General features: G+C 40.4%; 1 protein-coding gene across 1 annotated transcript in view; it reads left to right on the top strand.

Moving 5' to 3' along the window:
• The window catches only part of LOC109916299 (chromodomain-helicase-DNA-binding protein 7-like), a 129,047-nt gene that overhangs the window by 12,744 nt on the left and 93,655 nt on the right, over window positions 1-22,648 (top strand). Inside the window, exons 2-4 of the mRNA XM_048595704.1 lie at window positions 5,734-5,933; window positions 9,701-9,860; window positions 10,595-10,684. Of these exons, the coding sequence (XP_048451661.1) occupies window positions 5,734-5,933; window positions 9,701-9,860; window positions 10,595-10,684 (450 nt within the window). The remainder of the gene's footprint in view (window positions 1-5,733; window positions 5,934-9,700; window positions 9,861-10,594; window positions 10,685-22,648) is intronic.

Here is a 22,648-nt window from a genome sequence, read left to right as displayed (position 1 = left end):
GCATGAACTGGTCCTGTGCTGATAACATCTATAAATCTGAAGTAAAAGAGTGTAAATGTTGTGCACAAAGTGTCTTCATTATTGCTTTAAAAATACATTTTGTTGAAGCTTGTCATCTTATATTCATCAGGATAATTTACAAGAAAGAGAAAGTAGCACTGTACTTTATTTTATTCATTCACGGATAAGGGCATTGCTGGAGAGGCTAACACTTACTGCCCATCCCAGAGAGAATTAAGCACATTGCTGTGGGTCTGGAGTCTCATGTAGGCTAGACCAGGTAAAGATGGCAGTTTCCTTCCATAAAGACATGAGTAAATCAGATGAGTTTTTCCTATGATCAACAATGTCTTCATGGTCGCCATCAGACTCTTAATTCCAGATTTGTTTATATTGAATTGAAATTCCACCATCTGCCATGGCGGGATTCGAACCCAAGTCCCCACAAATTACCAAATAAAAACCAAAAGAACTGTGGATGCCGTAAATCAGGAACAAAAACAAAGTTGCTGGAAAAGCCTAGCAGGTCTGGCAGCATCTGTGAAGGAAAAAACAGAGTTAACATTTCGGGTCCAGTGACGCTTCCTCAGAACGGGTTCTGAGGAAGGGTCATTGGACCCGGAACGTTAACTCTGTGAACAAAAAAACAGGTGCTAACAGATCTGCTGGGCTTTTCCAGCAACATTGTTTTTGTTCCCCACAAATTGCCCGTGTATCTGGATCAATAGTCCAGTAGTAATACCACTAGCCATCACCTCCCTCTAAAGAAGAGTGTGTAGATTGGTAGAGACATTGCTGTTGGGGATACACTGATTAGTGATGACTGACAGTTAACGCCCAGTCTTTATTTAAATGTTAATTCAGGCAGGTTGGTAAGAAATTGCCAGATGTTTGTCGTCTTTCATCTCCCACATGGCTTACCTTTCACCGTTCAGTATACATGTTAGGATTCCTACAGTTCCATGTGCTATGAGATTGGTGTTATCAGCTACTTCTTAAATAGAGCTCAAGCCACTTGTTCATTATGCAACTTGGATGGTGTATTACGGTGCTTCATATCCTGCACTTCAAATCATCTTTTCAAGGTAGTCTTTAATGCTGTATACCATGTAAACTTATGAACAAACCTAAGGTTGTCATTTTTAGTCCTGAAACGTGTCCAGTCCACCTCAGATTAACCTGGAAGGGTAAAGCCGTTCAAACATTTGACCAGTAGGTGAAACTGGTGTTTCCCACTGCTGTGATGCCATAGCAACAAGAGTGGTGTTTGCCACTCCCAAGGTGCTGCTGTCAAGCATAGGAATGCTCTGCCCTCACAAATGAGTGGTGTGTTTTAAAACACTTCAGTGCCGGTATGATACAGTGCAGACTGCATGTCGCACAGACTGCTGGATCAAATGGGATATCCCATCTGTTGTTTGCAACAGGCAAGATATTGCCCATGCCCAACCAGCCCATACTTGCAAAGCGGAATCCAACATTCTGCTTGTATGAAGAATTGTGCTGATAACCAACATCAGCTAGAATCATCAGCTGAGCTTGCGGTATAGAGCGCTTGCATGTACTGGAAGCTATATAAATTAACACAGTGCCCTGTTCATTTTAGACAAGGAATATATACAGACACTGCACTTGTTTCAGCTGAAGAAAATAAGTGATTAGCTATTCTCTGGCGCATTTTTCAAATTAATGTCTTGACTGAACAGAGTCAAATTACTTGCTTTAAAATTTCAGCAAACTTTGGCACTTGTCAGTCATCAGTACCTGGTGTATTTATCATGTCAATGTTTCTACCAATCAAAGTGTACTTGCCAACCAATAAGCCTTCTCCTGTCAGAATGAATGTGGCATTCCCCTTACATTGGTGTTTGTTGTGAATTATCCTGATGAGTACAAGATGAAAAATTTGGGCAGTGTCTTTTTTACCAATACATAACTCGAACTACCAAATGACTAAAGGTATTGTGTTCTCTCCTTCACTTCCACCTGCCCTTCAACCTTTCCTATTTCCTGTTCTTTTTAACAGTCTCGACCTCATTTTAGACATAGGAAAACAAGGAAAATGTAGAACCCTATCCCATTTAGATGCTTTTATGTCCAAACATTTTCCCACTATGACCCAGTTTCCAAGCCTTGAAACGATCATGACATTAATATGTGAACTGTCAGGATTGGGGGAGGGGGAAAGTGAGCTTTATGAAACCAATATATTTTTGATCCTGTTACTAAAGCAGCTAATCTCAGCTTTTTTTATTTGCAGAAGATTTACTTAGTCAGTTTGGTCTTTTCCTAATTAGAAAGTTTTTAGTATTTTCAGTGCTAGATTGGAAGGTGGGGGTATTATAAGGGGTACAGTAGCAGAGATGTGTCTTAACAGCATATTGTCATTACATAACACTTTTTTACGATAATAAATATTCCAAGGCACTTTACAGAAGCAGAATGGACAGCCGACACTAGGAGAATTTGAGAGTCCTGTGGTTACAATCTTTAAAATAGAGGTGTTAAGATTTTTCTGATAACAAAATGGTGCGCAGGTTTATACTGAATAGGGTCTGAACCAGACCTAATGACAAATTGGAGATGGAAGAACAATGCAATTAAAGAATCTATTGCAGATTGTTCTCCTAGTTATGTTGAATAAATGGGGATAGAACCAGGTCAGTGCAGTCTTATGTGACTGAACAATGATCAATAAATGGATGGTAGGGTTAAACCGTGTCAAAAACTGCTGAAAAGTCCAAATAGAAATGGAGGGAATACCTCATCTTTGTCATAATCACATAGCATATGACTTGTATCTTAATTTCTGTAATTTGGCAGTTGCAGAGCAGGGGGGTTGAGAAGATCCAGATTTGGAGGGATTTTAGCAAAGTTCCAAGAAAGGTTGGAAAATGTTTTAAAAGCACCAACAGCTTGAAATAATTTGGAGGGGAGAAGGGGTTTGGTGATGGAATGATTGTTACCATGGCAGGAAGGATTGGTTTTGAGGAAGGTGGTGATGGCAGCAGGTTTTGAAAGCAAGAGAACCATTGACAATATCAACCAGTATGAAAGCCAGGATGTACATTGGGCAGCAGTTTCTTAAAAAGAAGGACCAGGGAGCAGGATATGGGCTTTGTGGACCAGATGAGATAGGAAAGCAATTAGAGAATGATGCTAGATCAGGAGGGAATCTTACAGAATGTTTGCCTCATGGTTCACTGGAGAGAGGAATGCAGCAGGGGCAATTGAATGAATGCATTGATGTTTGTAACAAAAATGTCCTTGAGCTCCAATAAGGAGACTTCTTGCAAGAGGTGAGGACAGAGGACAAAGATTAAAGAAAATGAATTGCAGCAGAGAACAGAACTCCAGGCTTCTATTTGCATTCCATATTCCAGATGTAGTTTTGGAAGTGGATAATGTAGTGCAACTAAATCTGATGATGAATGGCTAAACTATCGTTCATCACTTCATTTCCTTAAGTCACAGGCGTAGACTTAAAGTTGAGATGAGGGTGCTACTAAGGGAAACTGTCTGTGTGTGAGTTTTGCAGTTTTAATGAGGAATAGAATATTGATGGTAGAGATGAGGATACAAGGAAGTCCATAGCAGAAAGGACAGTGAAGAGAGAGTCGAGCTGCTCAGTTCAGAGTTTTTGTAAGTGCAGTTGTAACTGATGTTCCACTGACTTCTATTTGTTGTGCATGGCTTGCTTGTTACATTGCATTGCCCCCTTTCAAATTGTGCATGTGAATACATCTTGAAGGATCATTGCCTGTGTGGGGCCTCTTTGTTCCCAGCACAAGGTATTCTCAATTGCTGCAAGATACCAAAAGGGAACCTTGATTGTAAATGAGTTGGGAAAGCATTCTTTGCAGGGGCAAACACAACGAAGTAGGATTCCGCGAGAAACATTGAGGGAGATGTTAGTAGCAGTGTATATGTTGAAGGTATTCTTCACGCAGTGGGAGTAGTGAGGCCATAAGAGGTGGCAAGATGAATAAAGGGTGTGAATCTGGAAAGAGTACTTGGCAGGAGGGGTTAGAAGGGGTTTACAACATACTAGAAGGGGAGGATGAAATAATCAGCAGGATTGTGGTCATGTGGAAAAGCTGAGTTAATGGTGCATCAGATGATGGGTTGAATGAAGCAGTGAGAAACTGTGCCCACCTGTTGGGACTTGACCTGCATCAATTAAGGTTGTGATTGGTAGTGCTGTTGAGTGAATTAGAGCATCAAGGAGACAGTTAAGCGGATGTAGAAAGGATTAATGAGCAGACCAAGGATGAGGAGGATCCCAAAGCTACTCAATTGAGAGGTAGGTACTGTGATCTTGGGTCTGCAGTAGCTTCTCTTGCCAGTTTTTGGCGCGCAACTGTACAGTCTAATTGAAAGAACTGCCATGACACGTGCCTCTGATTTCAATTCCAGCTAGATCTCATGCCAAATGTTTTGTGCATCTGCCACAAACATGCAACATCAATCTCAGCACATCAGTTTGATTCAAGCATTGACACCAGCTTGGTCCCTTCCTACAAGTGAGGGCACTCAGTATGCTGCTTTAAAAAACATCCCAGGACCTGTTGGGAACTTGTTGATGAAACAGGATATGTAACTTCCATTTTTTATTATGAATATTGCCATCTTTAAACTGCAACAATTTTGTGAGGTTTCTTAATATTTGTGTGGGGGACCCAATGTACATGTGTATATTAAAAACGAGAAACTTTGGGCACAACAGCGCATTTACAGCATTATCAGTGTTTAGCCCAATTTATGTGTGGTTATTGCACTGGTGCTGGGTCTTTTTTTTAGTTACTGAAATTTGGCATATATTTTGGACAGTAATTTACTAAATAATGCAGAAATAAAACAAGATAGCCATTCAGTTAAAATCAACTTCCCACTGACCCAACCTTTTAAGACACAAGAAGGCAATTGCTTTCTCTTAAGGGGTTGTTAGAGTGTGTGGAATTCTGTTCCCCAGAAGGTAGTGGAGACTAAGTATTTAAATTTATTCAAGGCTGATTTTTGGTAGACAAGAGAGTCAAGGCTAATGGGGTGTAGACAAGAGAGTGGAGATGAGACCTCAACCAGATCAACCATGATCTTATTAAATGGCGGACCAAGTTTGGATGGCCTTTTTGTTGTTTTGGGTTGATCGTGTACGTCAGGGTTCAAGCTTATCGGCTTGAATTTTACTGTGCGCATGAATTAACACCCATCAACACTGGTAGACCAGGCCAGCAGAAAGGGAGTATTGTATTGTCAGATGTCAGACATATGTTAAAGCAAAGTCCCAAGCTGCACAGCCGGATGTTTTTTAAAAAAAAAATTCACGTTTATGCAATTTGAAGCAGTTTTCTCTTCCCCAATCCATTTCTCCCTTGTCTCTCCCCTATCTTTCTTCCTGCTTTCCCTTGATCTCTCTATCTCTCTCTCCCTCCCTACCCCTTTGCCTCAGTGTCCGAGTCCACTCACCTTCCTCGCTTTCAAACTCTTGTTTGATCTTCTCCCAAACCTCACTTCCCTCTTCCCATTCTCCCCACCACTTTTACCCTTTGACTGTTTCCTTTTCCCTTCTATCTGGCTTTCTGTTTCAAAATTGCTACTTTCTCAACAAAATGGGTCCAACTTTCTGACTATGTATAAGCTGTACATTTGAGTTTGAAAGATATTAGAATTGGGTTTTCACAGAAGATTTTTACAGAAGTTCACTTGACTAAAGCTACGATTGCTTATTCTCAGTTGGGGCCGATGGAGTGATATACTGTCACATGGGCGTTTTAAACGACAGTTGACAGAACATGATGTGGAGACCATCTGCCGCACTATCCTTGTGTACTGCTTGAACCATTACCGAGGAGATGAAAAGATCAAAGGTTTTATCTGGGATCTGATTACTCCTACTGAGGATGGACAGACGCGAGCTCTACAAAACCACTCTGGTAATTTTGAATTCTTTCTTAACTATGTCTTATTCATATGTAAAGGAAAAATGGCATGCAATTTTGTCCATGTTCGAAAGCAATGAAAATACTAGACTGAATATATAGTTGGAAGCTTTAAGTACCGACTGGATATAAATGGTAAAAAATATCATTTTGGCAATTTCAACAAAGATAATATAATTAGATAGTATAGAACTTGAGCATTGCTGAAAAACAAGCTGGTAAAGCTTCTCAATCCCATCAGGACAGTTGCAAGAATATCTAATTTCAAAAGGAACAACAACTTATACTGCATGGGAAAAGAGTGTTCATTGGTTGGCAAGTAGACTAATTAGTCGAGACATTGCCATGACAAGTGCATCAGGCAAGAGTTAACCCTCAAACTTTTTAAGTTCAGAAAAGGCAAGTCAACTTTGTTTGGTCGAAGCATTACCATTTGAGCTGTGCTAAGAAATAGTCGTCCCCTGTGCTTTAGTGTTTAATTGAGAATAGCACACTGCTTAAACTTTCTGTTTGCAGAGGACACGGCCCTGCAAATGAATATACACAGCTAGCTAAGACTTACACCAATGACTATTGAAAATTTTCAGTCAAGTTCAATAAGGCGCAGTGGTCGTGCCCCAACTCTGAACCAGAAAATCCAGATTCAAGTCCCATCTAACCAGGAGGTTTCACAGCATGTCCAAGCAGGTTCATTAAAATAACTCCAGTTGTAAAGTGCACACTTTATGTCTAAAGCCCTGAACACCACCTGGGACTACAATCAGGCGGTAATCCTTTGACACAATTATATTTGTTAGATCTTTTAAAATTAAGTGGTTTGTTAGGGTAGAAGTAAAAAACAATTTCCCATTCCAAATCTAGGGTACATAAATAAAAGATTGTTTCAAATAAATCCAGTAAAAGAAACGTTGGCGAAACTTTATTCGTCTGGAGTATTTAGACCAATTTTGGCCACTGAAACTCAGGAGAAATTCTGAGGAAGGGTCACTCAACCTAAAACGTTACCTCTGATTTCTCTCCACAGATGCTGCCAGACCTGCTGAGCTTTTCCAGCAATTTCTATTTTATCAGAATTGTACCAGAATCCTGAAAGGGCTAAATTATGAGGTGCTTAAAATTGGTTTATAATCTCTTGGGTTCAGAAGATTGAGGCCATAAATTCTTAAGGGATTCAACTTAATAGTGGGAAGAAAGAAAACGATGTTTTCATTCATTCCCAGAATTCCCATTTACTACCCACCAGCTTCACCATACTCTATAGCAGTAACCTAAGATGAAACCAAATTTCACAGCCATGGTGTTATCATTATACTGGGAGATGAGTTTCTCACTATGCATGCAGTACCACAAAGTCTGCCTATATTTTACTTTGAACACTGTCCAAACTCCACTCTGCCTGAGCACAACTGTTGCTGAAACCTCCTTCAAACTTTTGTCACCTCCTAGACTTGACTACTCCAAAACGCTCCTGAACAACCTCCTTAAACAAAGGTTGCCGACTTCTGGATGTGTTCTGGGGATGTCGGTGTAAGTGACATTATGAAATCATGGCAGTGTTGTCTGAGTGAATCCATCGGGGTGGGGTGGGAAAAGATGGGGTGTGAGTGGGCATGGAGGTGTGAGTTCGATGTCCAAAGCCCCAGGCGCCTGCTTGGACCACAGGCAGGTGACAGCTCTTTTGTTGACACCTACAACTTACCAAGCTCTGACCCAATCATTCCGCTTGGTCCCTGCCACGTATGCTCCATGAAGAATGATCCCCTAAGCTCAAGAGCATTGACAAGAAGTCACCCATTTCAGGTATCAGTCGAGTAAACCTTCTCCAAACCGCTTTCAGTGCATTCACAATCCTTCCTTAAATAACGTAGCCAACGCTGTTCATAACACTCCAGATGTGATCACGTCAATGCCTGTCTGACTGAAGCAGTATCTCCCTATTTGTGTATTCTATTTCCGTCCCAATAAATAATAACATTCTATTAGCCTTCTCATTACTTCCTGTACCTGCACATTAACCTCTCCTGATTCAGGTCGTTCGGATCCCTGATTACAAAACCAGGATGCTGCTTGAACGGGAGTCAAAGCAGGTCTGCGAGTGCAGGGTAATAGGGAAACAGGGCTTGGCTGTGAAGTAAGGACTTTTGGCTGAGCTTCATTTATGGAGGGTGAAAAATGGGAGTGCAACGAGGAGTGCATTGGGATAGTCATCATTAGAGGTGGTGAAGGCATGAAGAGGGTTTTGGCAGCAGATGTGCTAAAATGGTAAAGTTGAGTGGTAAAGGTGGAAAAGGGGAATCTTGGTGATAATGTGAGGCTTGAAACTCATCAAGGTCAAATGTGATCCCAGGTCATAATGGACAGATTTAATCTCAGGCTGGTTCCATGGTGAGGAATTGAGTCTGGATCTACTGTAGATTTACATTCTTTGTACATATGATTGTGGTGACAAATCCTTATGATTTAGTACTTGAAATCATGCTGCTTTTACTCCTTTTCAAAAAAAAATGCTGTGCCTCTACATATGTTACCGCTATAGTGACAGTTACACTTCCATTTCAGTCGTTTCCTCACTGGTGCTGTTATTAAAACAATTGGTTGTCTGGTCCCATTTCTCACTTTCAGCTGTGTTTCAATTTCACTTAGTTATTTTCATTAAAAGTTTGTTTAAGGGGTGGCCTCCTTTAATTTAAGGTTTGTTTCCTTTTTTTATTTGAGGCCTGTTCCACAACCCTGGCAAATCTCCTGGGCTGCTTTGCAAGTGGGCACTTTTTTGTTCCAGTTTGAGATGGTTGCTTCTCACTGTGATTGTGATGGTTAACTTTGTTGCTGCTGCCACTTCTGATTCTTTTCACTGCATGTTTTGGCTAGGAACAAAGCCTGCCAAGGAAGTTGTAATATTTTCCCAGGTAATATCCTTCCTGGCATGTTTCAGGTGCCCTAATAACAATAAATCAGAACTGCAGATGCTGAAGAACTGTAGTAAAGACAGGAATTGCTGAGGAAACTCAGCAAGTCTGACAGCATCTGTGGAGAGGAAGCAGAGTTAATGTTTTGAGTCCAGTGACTCTTCAGAATTGATTGCAGCCAGGAAAATGTGGTATATGTTGCAGAAGACAGGGAGCAGAGTGGAGGAATAAGCACATAGGTAGAGACAGAGCACTAGAGTGTGTGTTTTACAGTTAGAGAGATATGATGGGAGGGGAGGGATAGAGCAAATGGAAAACAGTGGACCAAAGGAAATTGAAGGCACATGTTGAGAAAAGACGAAGAGACATCAAGGCAGAAATAACAGGTGAGAAATTGAAGAGCGTGAGATGCCTTGAGATTCTTACCTGAATGGGCAGAAATCAGTAGAAGGAGACAGCTGATAAATGAGTGAAGGAAAAAAAAACTGAGAAGTCAACAGGACAGAGATGAAGCTCAGTGCTGGGATCCAGGTAAACAGATCTCAAAGGTATAGGCATAAAGGAGTGACAGAACAGTCATAAATATTACAGAAGACCTGTACATCTGGTGATGGAGCAAAAGATTGGAACAAGAAGCAGACTGATGAAGAAATGAAGATCATGAAGCCCATTGGAGATTAAACAGGAGATTCATCCATTCTATAAAAGCACTAAAGATCAAAATAGGTTTTTAATTTGTTGTGTTGCTGGAGTTTGAAAACTTTTTGCTTGTGGAATACTCAATTAAAGGTTGTTGGGATTGGTGGTGACTATTTTCTGAGACAAATGTTGTTTATATCTTTACTTAACCAATAGGTTTGTCTGCACCAGTGCCTAGAGGGAGGAAAGGAAAGAAAGTTAAAAGTCAGTCCACCTTACCAATGATGAAAAATGCAGATTGGCTAGTAAACTGCAATCCTGATATCTTGCTGCATGATGATGGCTACAAGAAACATCTGAAACACCACTGCAACAAGTGAGTTAAATCACAACCTCATTTTAAAAATTACAAACAGAATAAATATCAGTTGAAGTAAGAAACTCAGAAAATCCCATTTGTTTTATTCTAAAGTCTGTTCAAGGCATTTTGCTTGTACTTCTGTACAGTTCATACCTGTTTTTATGATTAGCATTTTAAAAGCTCCTTCGAATTTAGACAACATTAAGTTTCTGCTTGAAAGCCCTTGTTTTCAATAAAAGGTATAAAATAGGTCATTGTTTGTAGTGAACCACTTGAAATTAGATTTTGCATATCTGTCTTTTTCAGCTACTAATGTAGCTGCTCATTATTCTAAACATAAAGCTGCTTCAGAAGATAGTAAGCAACAGCTGAGGAAATTGCATGAGATAATGGAGCAGAACGCCTACTGCAAGCCATCTGCTCACTTGTTTACAAACTTACTTGAACACTTCAGAAGCACTGGCAACGTACACGTTAAACTTCACAAACTGAATTAGGCATTACTGAATGAAATGTGTCTGGGCCGCACTGCACTGTGCTCAGTATGCTGAAAGTGGTTGCCAAGCATGGCTGTTGAAAGCCAGCAGAAAGCACCACACAGAGGTGATTATATGCCACCATCTGTCACGCTTCAAGCCTACCATACAGCATAGCTAATCAGCCTTGGCAGAATGATGGATGAACAGAAGCAGCTGCCAAAAGCTAGTGTTGGCAAACAGTACTAATGTTAAAACTTTCTTCCTCTACAGAGTCCTGCTGCGGGTACGGATGTTGTATTATTTGAAGCAGGAAGTGATAGGAGATGTAGCAGAAAAGATATTTGATGGTGCAGATGCAAGGTCAGTGCAGATTCTTTAGTGTGGTTTTTGGGGTGGCTATATAGATTAATAGAAAATCATTTTCTATAAAGTTAAAGTACTTGCCCATCATTGGTTTTATTGAAAATAAGATTTCCTAATATTTATAATAAGCAGTTTCATTTGAATCTGGTTACCTATTCAGCTTGAAGACTAACAAATTAACCTTGTGCTAAAAAGACAGGTACAAGCTGATTGATAAACCCAATTTGTGTTCATCTATATACACAGCAGCTAAAAATTCCTTAAGATAATTTCTAAATGTCACAATTAACAACTCTACAACATTTATTTTAATATTCACAATTTCATTAATTTGGTGCCTATTTATATCATAAACACAAATTTTAAAAAGCTTATTAATAAAAGAGGGAAGATAGTCCAAAATAAGCATATCGCCAAATGCATTCTTGAGTGAGAAACAACAATTCTTTTTTTTTAAATGCCAATTTTCTGTTGAGATCCTGTTCAGCCTCATTTTTATCTTAAGTTATTTTGAACTGTTTAAGGTTGCAAAGGAAATAGGCAGGTAATCTGGATCCAGAGCTGTTCTAATGTTCTTCCAATCTCCAGATGAAGTGAATGAAGAAGTAATGGCTATATCCTCCACTTAAGTGTGAACATTTTTAACACAGTGCTTGGGTGCAGCTCAACACCACTCCTCTTGGCCTATCTTAGAAATGCAAGCCATATAACTACCTTTCATGTTGTGTTTTGTAGCTTATTAAGCTTTATAAATTTAACCAAGTACAGTACTTGGCTAATACAGCCTACTGGGACTAAACTTCATTCCAAAGTATTGACCAAGTTCTATTCTCTCAGTCAGTTTTTGCATCACAGAATAATATACGAATGTTGGTAACTAAGTGGAACATTCCCTCCCTGAAAGTGTAAACGTTACCTCACTCAAAGTGCGATCAAATTCAGTTCTTCAGTTTTAAATAAATCCTGTTGTCCCTTTGCCTATTAATAAGTAAGGATGTGCATCATAAAATTTATCGGTGATTATTCTGCAGATCTGTACTGGATAGGCATTGCGATATCGAGCTCAGAGCCAGGACCAATGAATAAGTCCAGTGGATCTCGTTTTCAACTATTGGTTTCTTTTAATTGCCACTCAAATTATAATCAATACTTGAACATAATTAGGCAATGTTATTTGGAATTGAATAGCTTTGAATTTGTGTTTTACTTTAGTGTAGAATTCACTCCATCCAATCTGTTTTTTAAAAAAAGCTGGAGCAAGCAATTTGGTGATACATTGGTTTCGTTCAGAGAATGAGTTACATTTATAAAACTGCTTTATTTATTTATATAACAGGCTACTGAACATCTCCAAGCACTTTCAAACCGATGAACATTTTTAATAAAAATAATTCTTGATTTTGTATCTTTTTTTCTGAATGTTTAAATTTGTACCATCAAGCAATTAGAATTACTTTTTGAAATGTAGTCACTGTTGTGATATTGTCAACATGTCAATAATTTGGGAACTTCTGCGATCAATAATATGATTGTGATAAGATAATATGTCTTCTTGATGTTGATTGTTCAGGCCGTAATGTAGCTGGAAACCAGCTTGGCATTTTGCTTGTGTGCCATAAAGGAGTACTGGCAGATAATCTAATTTGTTTCCTGTATTTAAAAAGGAAGATAGGTTAAGTCCAAGTTGTGAACCAATTAGCTTATGCTGGTGGTAGAAAAAAAATGAAATCTTCACTCAATTATGTAATAAAATCTCAAAACTGAATTTTAATAAATAGTAATCAAGATGGATCTCAAAAGGAATAGACCTGCTTGACCAAACCCGAAATGTTTTGAATTCTTTGCAGAAGTTTCAGGAAGGGCAGGTAACCAAAAAGCAATAAATAAATACTTTTGGCTTTCAAAAGGCCTTCAATAAGGTGCCATTTAGTAGACACATGATTAACAGGTGATAAAGAAGGAAAATGGTATGTTAGCCTTCATTGCAAGAGGTTTTGAGTACAGGAGCAGGAATGTTTTGTTGCAGTTATACATGGCCTTGGTGAGAGCACACCTAGAATATTCTGTGTAGATTTAGTCTCCTTTTCTGAGGAAGGCTCATTCTCGAGGGAGTGCAGCGAAGGTTTACCAGGCTGATTCCTGGGATGGCAGATCTGACGTATAAAGAGAGATTCACTTTGTTGGGATGGTTTTCGCTAGTTTTCAGACAAATGAGGGGGGATCACACAGAGACTTATAAAATTCTAACAGGACTCGACAGGGAAGATGCAGGGAGGACATTCCCGATGGTGGGTGTGTCCACAGCCAGTGGTCACAGTATGAGAGTTCAGGGTAGACGATTTAGGATGGAGATGATGAGTAGACATTTCTTCACACAGGAAGTAGTTGATGCCAAAAAATTGAATGTATTCAAGAGGTGACTAGATATAGCACTTGGGGCGAATGGGATCAAAGGTTTTGGGGAGAAAGCAGGATTAGGCCAATGAGTTGGACAGTCAGCCATGATCACGAAGAATGGTGGAGCAGGCTTGAAGGGCCGAATGGCATCCTCCTACTTTTTTCTTCTATGTTTCTACATTTCTGAGCTAAGACAAAATGCATGACAACCTGATGACAAAGCAGAGATGATGTGAGCTTGGCAGAAGATGGTCCACAAACATGGCTGGTGTGACTGATATTCAACATTTGCAAAGATGATTTGGAATCAGAAATAACACTTCAAAGTAAAATATCCTGCATTTATAAATCACCGTTCTCAATGTCTCAAAGTGCTTCACAGTCTGTGAAGCACTTTTGAAGTGTAGTCACTGAGGAGCCTTAAAGGAGCTTAGAATGCTGAAGTGTTTCAGGAAGGAGTGCTGGACTTTGGGCTGTGACAGCGAAAGGTATGGCACTAAAGTTGGAACAACTTCGAAGTCAAGGATGCTCAGAAACCACAATTAGAAGAAAGCAAATATTTGATGCTTGTAGGAAGGTGTCATGTGGAAAGTAAGGGATGAAGTCATGGAGAGAATTTAAAGATAATTAAGATAATTTTTAAAATAAGAGTTGCCTAACCAGGAAACCAGTGAGGATGCGTAGGTTTAAGGTGAGAGGGGAAGTATTTAAATGGGACCAAATAGGTAACGTTTTCACGCAGAGGACGGTGCGTGTATGGAATGAGCTGCCAGAGGAAATGATGGAGGCTGGTACAATTACAACATCTAAAACATCTGAATGGATGCCTGAATAGGAAGGGTTTAGAGGGGGATGTGGGTCAAATATTGGCAAATGGGACTAAATTAATTTCGAATATCTTGTTGGCATAGATGGGTTGGACTGAAGGGTCTGTTTCCGTGCTGTACAGCTGTGGCTGTATCTGAGTGATAGTTAACATGACTGTTTGAAAGTTGGGTTACAGCAGCAGGTTTGGGTGACCTCAGATTGACAGAAGGTAAAACACAGGATGGCACCAAATTGGAAGGTACAATTCTGAGTGGAGAATTTTGCAATGAAATACAGGGAGACAGCAAATAAATATTAATAAAGGAAAGTGCAAGTTGACGTGGATAAAAAGGAAGGCCACATGTGTTGGAAATTGTATTTAAGTGAAGTAATCATGGAATACAGATAAATCACTAAATGTAGTGACACTGGTTAATAAGGCCATAAAGAGCCAATCATGTATTGGCATTCATTTTCACTAGGGATAGAATTGAAGAGCAGTGATTATTCAAGTGCCATGTGCAAGCAACAGTACAAATAGGAAGATGGGCAGGAGCAGTGAGTGCTTCAAGGAATGGTGCAGGAAGCAAGACATCGGATTCACACACTATTGGAGGCAGTTCTGGGCCAGGAAGCACCAGTCAAAAGGATCAGGTGGTACTAAACACGCCCTGGATCACTGTCCTCATGGGGGGTTCAATAGTGTGGGAAGGAATTGGGAGAGGGAAAACTTGACAGGCAGGGGGTTTGTCAACAGCAGTGTGTGAGAGTGGGGTGGGGAAATAGAGAGAATGAAACAGGGAGGGATTTGTTGAGGAAAAGGGGGGAAATCATGTGCAGAAGGAGACACAAGTTGGATGAGTGGGATGAAGGGGAAACAGATTTAGACACAAGTTCAGGGACAAAGACACCCATGATCAGAAATTGAAATTTGATAGTGCTGGCTTTAATAGGAGCTTGCTATGTGAAAAATTACCTGCAGCATCCCCTAAATTGCAGCATTGCGAACCCGGTAAAGTAAGAATTCATTGACGGCACAGCATTCCCAAGGACCTGGAATTAAAGTCCTTCACATGAACCTGGTATAATTTTCCAATGATGCCTGTGATTGTGGCTTAGTGAGAAATTGGAGGGTTCAAATATACACAGGAGCCATTTGAATTTGGTTCTTATTGTGGGGTGGCATCTCGTGTCCACTACCCCTCGTTTTCTTTCTCTCTCCTCTCCTCTCCTCCCCTCTCTCTGTCTCCTCCTCTCTCTCTGTCTCCTCCTCTCTCTCTCTCTGTCTCTCTCTCTCCCCTCCTTCTCTACCGCACCCTTGGTCTGGGTGAAGTCCCAGGCACATTGTTTTTAAAGTAGAAAGAGTCAAGTTTAAACATGAAGAAGCTAATGACTGCTTTGTTAGACTTTACAGTCCCCAGTATCAATCACAAGAGGAACATCAGAATAGCTTCCTTTCTTGAACCTTCTCCGTCCATATTCAGGGCTTTTTTCAGCTGAATTGTAACCATTGCTGCAGCTGCAGGCCATTAACGCACAGATCCCACAGGCTGCAGCTGTGACTGGAACTGGGCAGTGAATGAACACTGGAGTCCCCTTCTCCCTCCCCCAAAGACACGAGAGGCAATTTTTTTTTTACACAGAGGGCAGTTTGCATGTGGAATGAGCTTCCTGTGGAAGTGGTGGATGTCGGTACAATTACAACGTTTAAAAGACATTTGATGGATACATGAATAGGAAAGGTGTGGAGGGATTTGGACCAGGAGCAGGCAGGTGGCACTGGTTTAGTTTGGGATTACGTTCGGCATGGACTGGTTGTTCCGAAGGGTCTGTTTCCATGCTGTGTGACCCTAGATCCTGTGTCTTCCAAACAGACCAAAACCAAGTTTTAGCAGTTTTTCCCCTTTTCCCTCCAAGACCCCATTCCACTCTTGCTCTTTGCTATAACATAGGGACGCACAGAGGCAGACAGAATTTCAATGTATCCTGTGCCTTTAGGTTCAACCTACGAATTCATTCCTTGGTCTGAAACACTGGTAGAAAAGAGGATAAAGTGAGTGTTATTAATTGTACTAGATAAGAAAGATCCTTTAAAAGGTAACAGCAAACTAAGAAGGCCAATGGGAGATGCACAGACTGTTCAGAATGCTTATATGTAAATAATAAGAGTAGTAAGTAAGTTGATAAGCTAGAAGCACAAATCAGTGGGGATATGATGTTAGTGATAGCAAAAGCATGGCTTAAGAATGGTGAGGATGAAGTGTTCAATATGCATGGATATGAAGTTTCAAAAAAAAGGGGAAGGAGAAAGGGAGATAGTGTAACAACACTGATTAGGGAAGTCACTAGTGTTGGAAAGCTTATAAACTTGAGAGGGCGAGACATTCTTGTGGTTAGATCTGAGGAAAGAAAGGTGTTATCACAGTGGAGGTATGCTATAAGGCATCCAAATAGTTAGAGAACAGAACAAATCTTCTATGAAATCAGAGACTTGCTATAGTGATGTTGTTGAGGGACTTTGGGATGATAGAGTGAGAAAAAGAGTTGGACTTTCTGGAATGTACCCCATACACCCAGCTTGAGCAGTATTTTCTCAGTCCAACCAGGAGCCACAGCTAGGTTTGGGACTATGGAACAAGGTGGGTCAAATAGATCAGAAGTCCATGAGGAAGCACTTGGATAAAAGTACTGATTGCATCAATTTACATTAGTACTGGAGAAGACCAAGGAACAATCTCGAATTTCTAAATTGGAAGGGGCCAACTTCAGTCGAATCAAAGAAAATCTGGCCAATGTGAAATGGAACCAAAGGCTTACAAGTTATTTTTGAGACCATGTTTTAGATACAGAATAGGTACATTTTAAATAAGGCTGAAACATGAGGGCGTCAAACCCAGAGCTCCACGGTTAATGAAAGCGATGCAGAATATAATTAAACAAAAAAACAAAAGTGGGTGTTTGATGTGCGTCAGGTGAGTTCTTTAATCAAAAACTGAGTCAGGAGTTGAAAGGGGAAGTAGAGGAGAAAAATGAGACTGGCGAGGAGGAATTTGAGAATAGACTGGCAGTTAATGTAAAAAGGAACCAAAAATAATTCTGGTGGTATGTTACCGTTTACTCTAGGGTTCAAGTTGCAGTGGAAACATGCATTTTTCACATCTCTGTCATAATCTAGAGCTATGAATCATGACTGTAGGGCCTCCATTTTGCATCACAAAACTGACCAGCAATTTCTCAGTTTTATACCTGCCATTGATGTGTGTTGGAAGAATTTGCAAGTTTGTAATCAACTCATTGGCAATGTTATTTATGAATGTACCTTCCTTGAACATCAAATCCAGGAGTGGAACTTGAAACCAGAGTTTCTGGCTCAGAGATGAGGGACCACCAACTGTACTATAGAACATCCCTCAAAATCTTCTGTCAAATTGTTAGCAAGTGGTAAGAGGCAGTGTTGATACTATAAAGGGACGAAAGGTTTGATTATTGGTATTTTCAATCTACCTGTTCAGGCGTTTTACAACATGACTGGGGCAGATGAAACTTGAACCTGGACCAAAGATACAATTATATGCTTAGAGCACAGGGTAAGGCTAAAATACCTAAGGACTGATTTTTTTTTTTAATCAACATGTGCTAAGGAAAAGGATGCTGACAAACTATAGGTAAAGATGATGGATGGGTGAAAATTCATATGCAGGATTTACTGGAATGTTGATTGTACTTGGAGTTGACATGTATCCTATGATGCAAAAAGAAATGGTGCCGATGGTGAAAGAGTTTGCCGTAATCTTCCTTAAATATAAGGAAGGGACCAAATAATTGGAGAGTGGCTTATTTGATGCCCTTATTCAAGAAAGGGAGTTAGTAAACTAGTTCATTCTACATCGATGCAGTAAGGTTTGAGAATCAAATTAAGCTAATTTTAATTAATTAATATGGACCAGCATGGGTTTGCAAAAGGCATGTTTAACTAATCTGATCTTTACCAAACTTCAAAACAAATTCAATTAAGGAATTCGGTGAATGTTGTTGATGTGGAATTTTAAAGAAAACGTTTGATAAATTGCCACATAAAAAGCTAAATAATGCAATCAAAGGCCATGGAACAGGAAAACCTGTGTTAACTTGGATAAAAATTAATTTAAGGGTGAAAATGGCAAGTTGTGGTAAATGGTGATTTTTCAGACTGGACACAGTGGTGTTTCCCAAGGTTCAATCTTTTAATAAATACAATTATTGGTGTATTATTCAGTAAAGATACAATGTTTGGTTAGCATACACAGTCAATAATATAGAAGTATAAATATAGAGTTGTCTCATAACCTGGTTCTGTATCTTATTACCTTAGAGTTGTTGGCAAAGCATGTGGATTTTGGACTTGAGGTTTTGAATACAAAACCAGGGTGCTTCTGTTGAATTTTTTGTGGATGAAGGAAGGGAGGAGGCCTGTCTCAATGATAACCACTGACATGGACCTGTTAGGTTGATTATAGAATCTTAGAATCTCTATAGTGTGGATAAAAGGACATTTTAGCCCATTGTGTTCACACCAACCCTCTGAAAAGTATCCCACCCAGACCCAACTCCCTGCCCTATACCAGTAACCCCGTATTTACTGTGAATAATCCATCTACCCAATGCATACCTGGACACAGTGGGAAATTTAGCATGGCCAATCCACCTAACCTGCACATCTTTGGATTGTGGAAGGAAACCAGAAATCCTGACAGAAGCCCAAGTAGACTCGGAGAGAATGTGCAAACTCCATACAGACAGTCACCCAAGACAGGAATCAAACCCAGATCCCTGGCACTGAGAAGCAGCGGTGCTTAACTACTGAGCAACCATGCGTTGTAAATAGTGGACACACTTTGAGGAGTTGCTTCCTATAGTATTCCTAGTCTCTGACCTGCTCTTGTAGCCACCGTAGTTGTATTGCAAGTCCGCTTGAATTTCTAGTCAATATGATCACAGGAAGTTGACAGTGGGGAATTCAATGATGGTAATGCCATTGAATGTCAAAGTGAAGTGATTAGATTAGCTCTTATTGGAAATGATCATTGCCTGGCTTTTGTGTGGTACAAATGTTGCCTCTCCTTAGAGCTAATACACTGCAATCCAGACAATAGCCTCCTAAACCTGTTTTACACCCTCTCTTAACAGCCTCCACATCCTTCCTATTGTGTGGCAACCAGAACTACACACAGTACTCCAAATCTGGCCTAACTAAAGTGTTATGCATTTGCACATGACTTGCCAACTTTTATACTCAGTGCCCTGACCGATGAAGGCAAATATGCCTTTTGTGTTGCCATGTTTGTGGAGTTATGGACTTGGACCCCAAGATCCCTCTGTATATCATGCTCCTTAGGGTCATGCCACTTACTGTATACTTTCCTATTACATTTGACCTCCCAAATGCAACATCTCATACTTGTCTAGATTAAAGTCTTCAGTGATATCATAAAATCTGCTATTTTTCTGCCCAGCTTTCCAACTGATCTCTTTCCTGCTGTATCCTTTGATAACCTTCCTCACTATCCACAGCTCCACCAATTTTTGTGGTGTTTGCAAACTTACTAATTAGGCCATACATATTATAAAATGCAGAGATCCCAGCACTGATCCTTGCAGGACACGACTGGTCACGGACCTCCAGTCAGGAAAACACCTTTCCACAACTGTCCTCTGTCTTCTATGATCAGGCCAATTTTGCATTCGACTTAGCAACTCACCATGGATGCCGTACAATTTAATCTTCTAGACTAGCCTACTATGAGGGACCTTGTCAAATGCTTTATCACAGGTCCATGCAGACAACATCCACTGCCCCACCCTCATCAATTATCGTTGTCACTTCCTCAAAAAAAATCAATTAAGTTTGTGAGACAAGACCTCCCCTCCACAAAGCCATGCTGATCTCCCTAATAAGGCCATTCTTCTCCAAATGTAAGTAAATCCTGTCCCTAAGAATCTTCTCCAGTAGTTTCCCTACCATTGAGGTGAGGCTCATTTTACCTATAATTTCCTGGATTATCCTTCATGCCTTTCTCAAACAAAGAAACAACATTGGCTATTCTCTAGTCTTCTGGGACCTCACCTGTGGCTAAAGAAGATACAAAGATTTTTGTCAAGGCCCCAGCAGTTGTCTCCTTCAGTAACCTGGGATATATCCTATCAGGCACTGGGGACGTATCTACCTTAATGTTTTTTAAGACACCCAACACCACCATCTTCTTAACATCAACATGCCCTAGAATATCAACATACCCTCTCTCCCTCCTTCGTGAATACAGATGCAAAATACTCATTAAGGACTTCTTTTTTTCTACGTTTGATCCAAACTGAGTATCAGTGGGCAGGTTATTGTTAAACAAGTGCCGTGGTTAGCACAGTTGATAACAGCTTTCATCACTTGTTAGACTAGCAGCAGTATAAGTGACTAGATTGGATTTATGCTGCTTTTTGTAGACACGTAACCTGGGCATTTTCCGACATCTGATAGATGCATTTGTTGTGCCTGTACAGGAGCAATTTGGCTAAATGTTTGGCTAGTTCCTGTTATAGAAAGGATGTTATTAAATTAGAGAAGGTTCAGAAGAGTTTTACCAGGATGTTGCCAGGAACGGAGGATTTGAGTTATAAAGAGAGCTTGGATAGGCTGGGATGTTTTTTGCTGGAGCTTAGGATGTTGAGAGATGACCTTATAGAGGTTTATAGAAACATGAGTATGGATAGGGTGAATGGCAGGTGCCTTGTCCATAGGTGGGGGGATTTCAAGACGAAGGGACATATTTTCAAGTTGAAAGGAGAGAAGTTTAGAAAAGATATGAGGCAAATTTTTTATACAGATTGATTTGTGTGTGGAATGAACTTCCAGAGGAAGTGGTGGATGCGGGTACAATAACAACATTTAACAGACACTTAGATAAGTACATGAATAAGAAATGTTTGGAGGGATATGGGCCAAGCACAGGCAGGTGGGGCTGGTTTATTTTGGAATTATCATCAGCATAGACTGGTTGGACGGAAGGTCTGTTTCTGTGCTGTCTGACCCTATGACTTTACGCAAGTGTTCTGTGCAGTGTTGTTAGGACCTGTACATTTGCAGTATCCACTGTCTCCAGTGGTATCATAAAATCTTGTTTATTTGCAGCTGATTCAGGGTGTAACTAAAACTATTCTAGATTGTCACATGATAGGAACAATATAAGATTGTAAACTTTATACCACTTAGCTTTCATAAATGTATGTTTAGTAAATTGCTTTTGTTTATGAAACCATATCTACTGCATACTGTAAAATCGATTCCCTAAATCAACCTTGTGATGTGAAATTTTGATAACTGACTGGTAGTGGAGACAGGTGGGTCAGTTTCAGTGTAATTCTGGTAGATAATGCCTATTTTAATCAATTGTCATTAATTGATATCTAATTAAATGCCAGAAAATAGGTGCCTGCGAATCTATATCCCGTAGAAATGGTAGAACTTTTTTTTGTTCGTTCATGGCATATGGATTACATCCTTGGGTACTATTAAAAAGGTGTTGGTGAGTTGCCTACTGTTACACTGCAGTCCATTTTGTGTAGGTACACAATGACATTGAAGGGAAGGATTCCAGGATTTTTGACTCCGTGACCTGGAAGCACGGTGAAATATTTCCAAGTCTGAATGGTGGGTGGCACAGAGGGGATCTGCCTTTGTCCTTCTAGATGGTAGCAGTCATCGGTTTGGAAAGTGCTGTCTGAGGAACTTCGGTGAATTTCTGCAATGCATCTTGTAGATAGTGTGCACACCTTCAATGGTGGAAGAGCATATCAGTGCAAAAGGTAAGGCTGAAGCATTCTCAACAATCTTCAGCGAGAGGTGTTGAGTGGATGATCCATCTCAGCCTCCTCCAGTGGTCCCCAGTATTACAGATACCAGTCTTCAGACAATTTGATTCACTCCACACGAAGTTGAGAAATGGTTGGATGCACTGGACACTGCAAAGGCTATGGGCTTGACAACATTGCAACAATAGTACTGAGGACGTGTGCTCCAGAACTTGCTCCCAAGCTGAGCTCTTCCAGTACAGTACAATGCTAGCATCTACCTGACAATGTGGCAAATGCCCGGTTATGTCCTGTGCACAAAAGCAGGAAAAATCCAACACAGCCAATTACTGCACCATCAGTCTACTCTTGATCATCAGTAAAGCGATGGAAGTTGTCATCGACAGTGCTATCAAGCAGCACTTGCTCAGTGACGCCCAGTTTAGGTTCTGCTAAGGCCACTCAGCTCCTGATCTCATTCCAGTCTTGTTCAAACATGCACAAAAGAGCTGAATTCCAGAGGTGAGGTGGGAGTGTCCGCCCTTGATATCAAGGCTGCATTTGACCGGGGCATCAAGCAGCCTAAGCAAAACTGGAATCAATAGGTATTTGGGAGCAAACACTCCATTCGTTAGTCATACCTGGCATGTCAGAAGATGGTCGTGGTTGTTGGAGATCAGTCATCTCAGCTCCACGACATCTCTAGGAGTTCCTTAGGGTAATGCCCTGGGCCCAACTGTCGTCTTGCGCTTCATTAATGACTTTCCCTCCATCATCAGGTCAGAAGTGGGGATGTTCGCTGATGATTGCACAATGTTCTGCGTCATTCACGACACCTCAGATACCAAAGCAGCCCACGTTCAAATGCAATAAGATCTGGACAATATCCAGACTTGGATTGAGAAATGAGAAGTAACATTCACTCCACACAAATACCAG

This window comes from Rhincodon typus, chromosome 4, assembly GCF_021869965.1.
Source record: "Rhincodon typus isolate 14 chromosome 4, sRhiTyp1.1, whole genome shotgun sequence".
Classification (NCBI taxonomy): Eukaryota; Metazoa; Chordata; class Chondrichthyes; order Orectolobiformes; family Rhincodontidae; genus Rhincodon; species Rhincodon typus.
The sequence above is the reverse complement of the archived record's forward strand: the minus strand, read 5'-3'. Positions and strand labels throughout refer to the sequence as shown.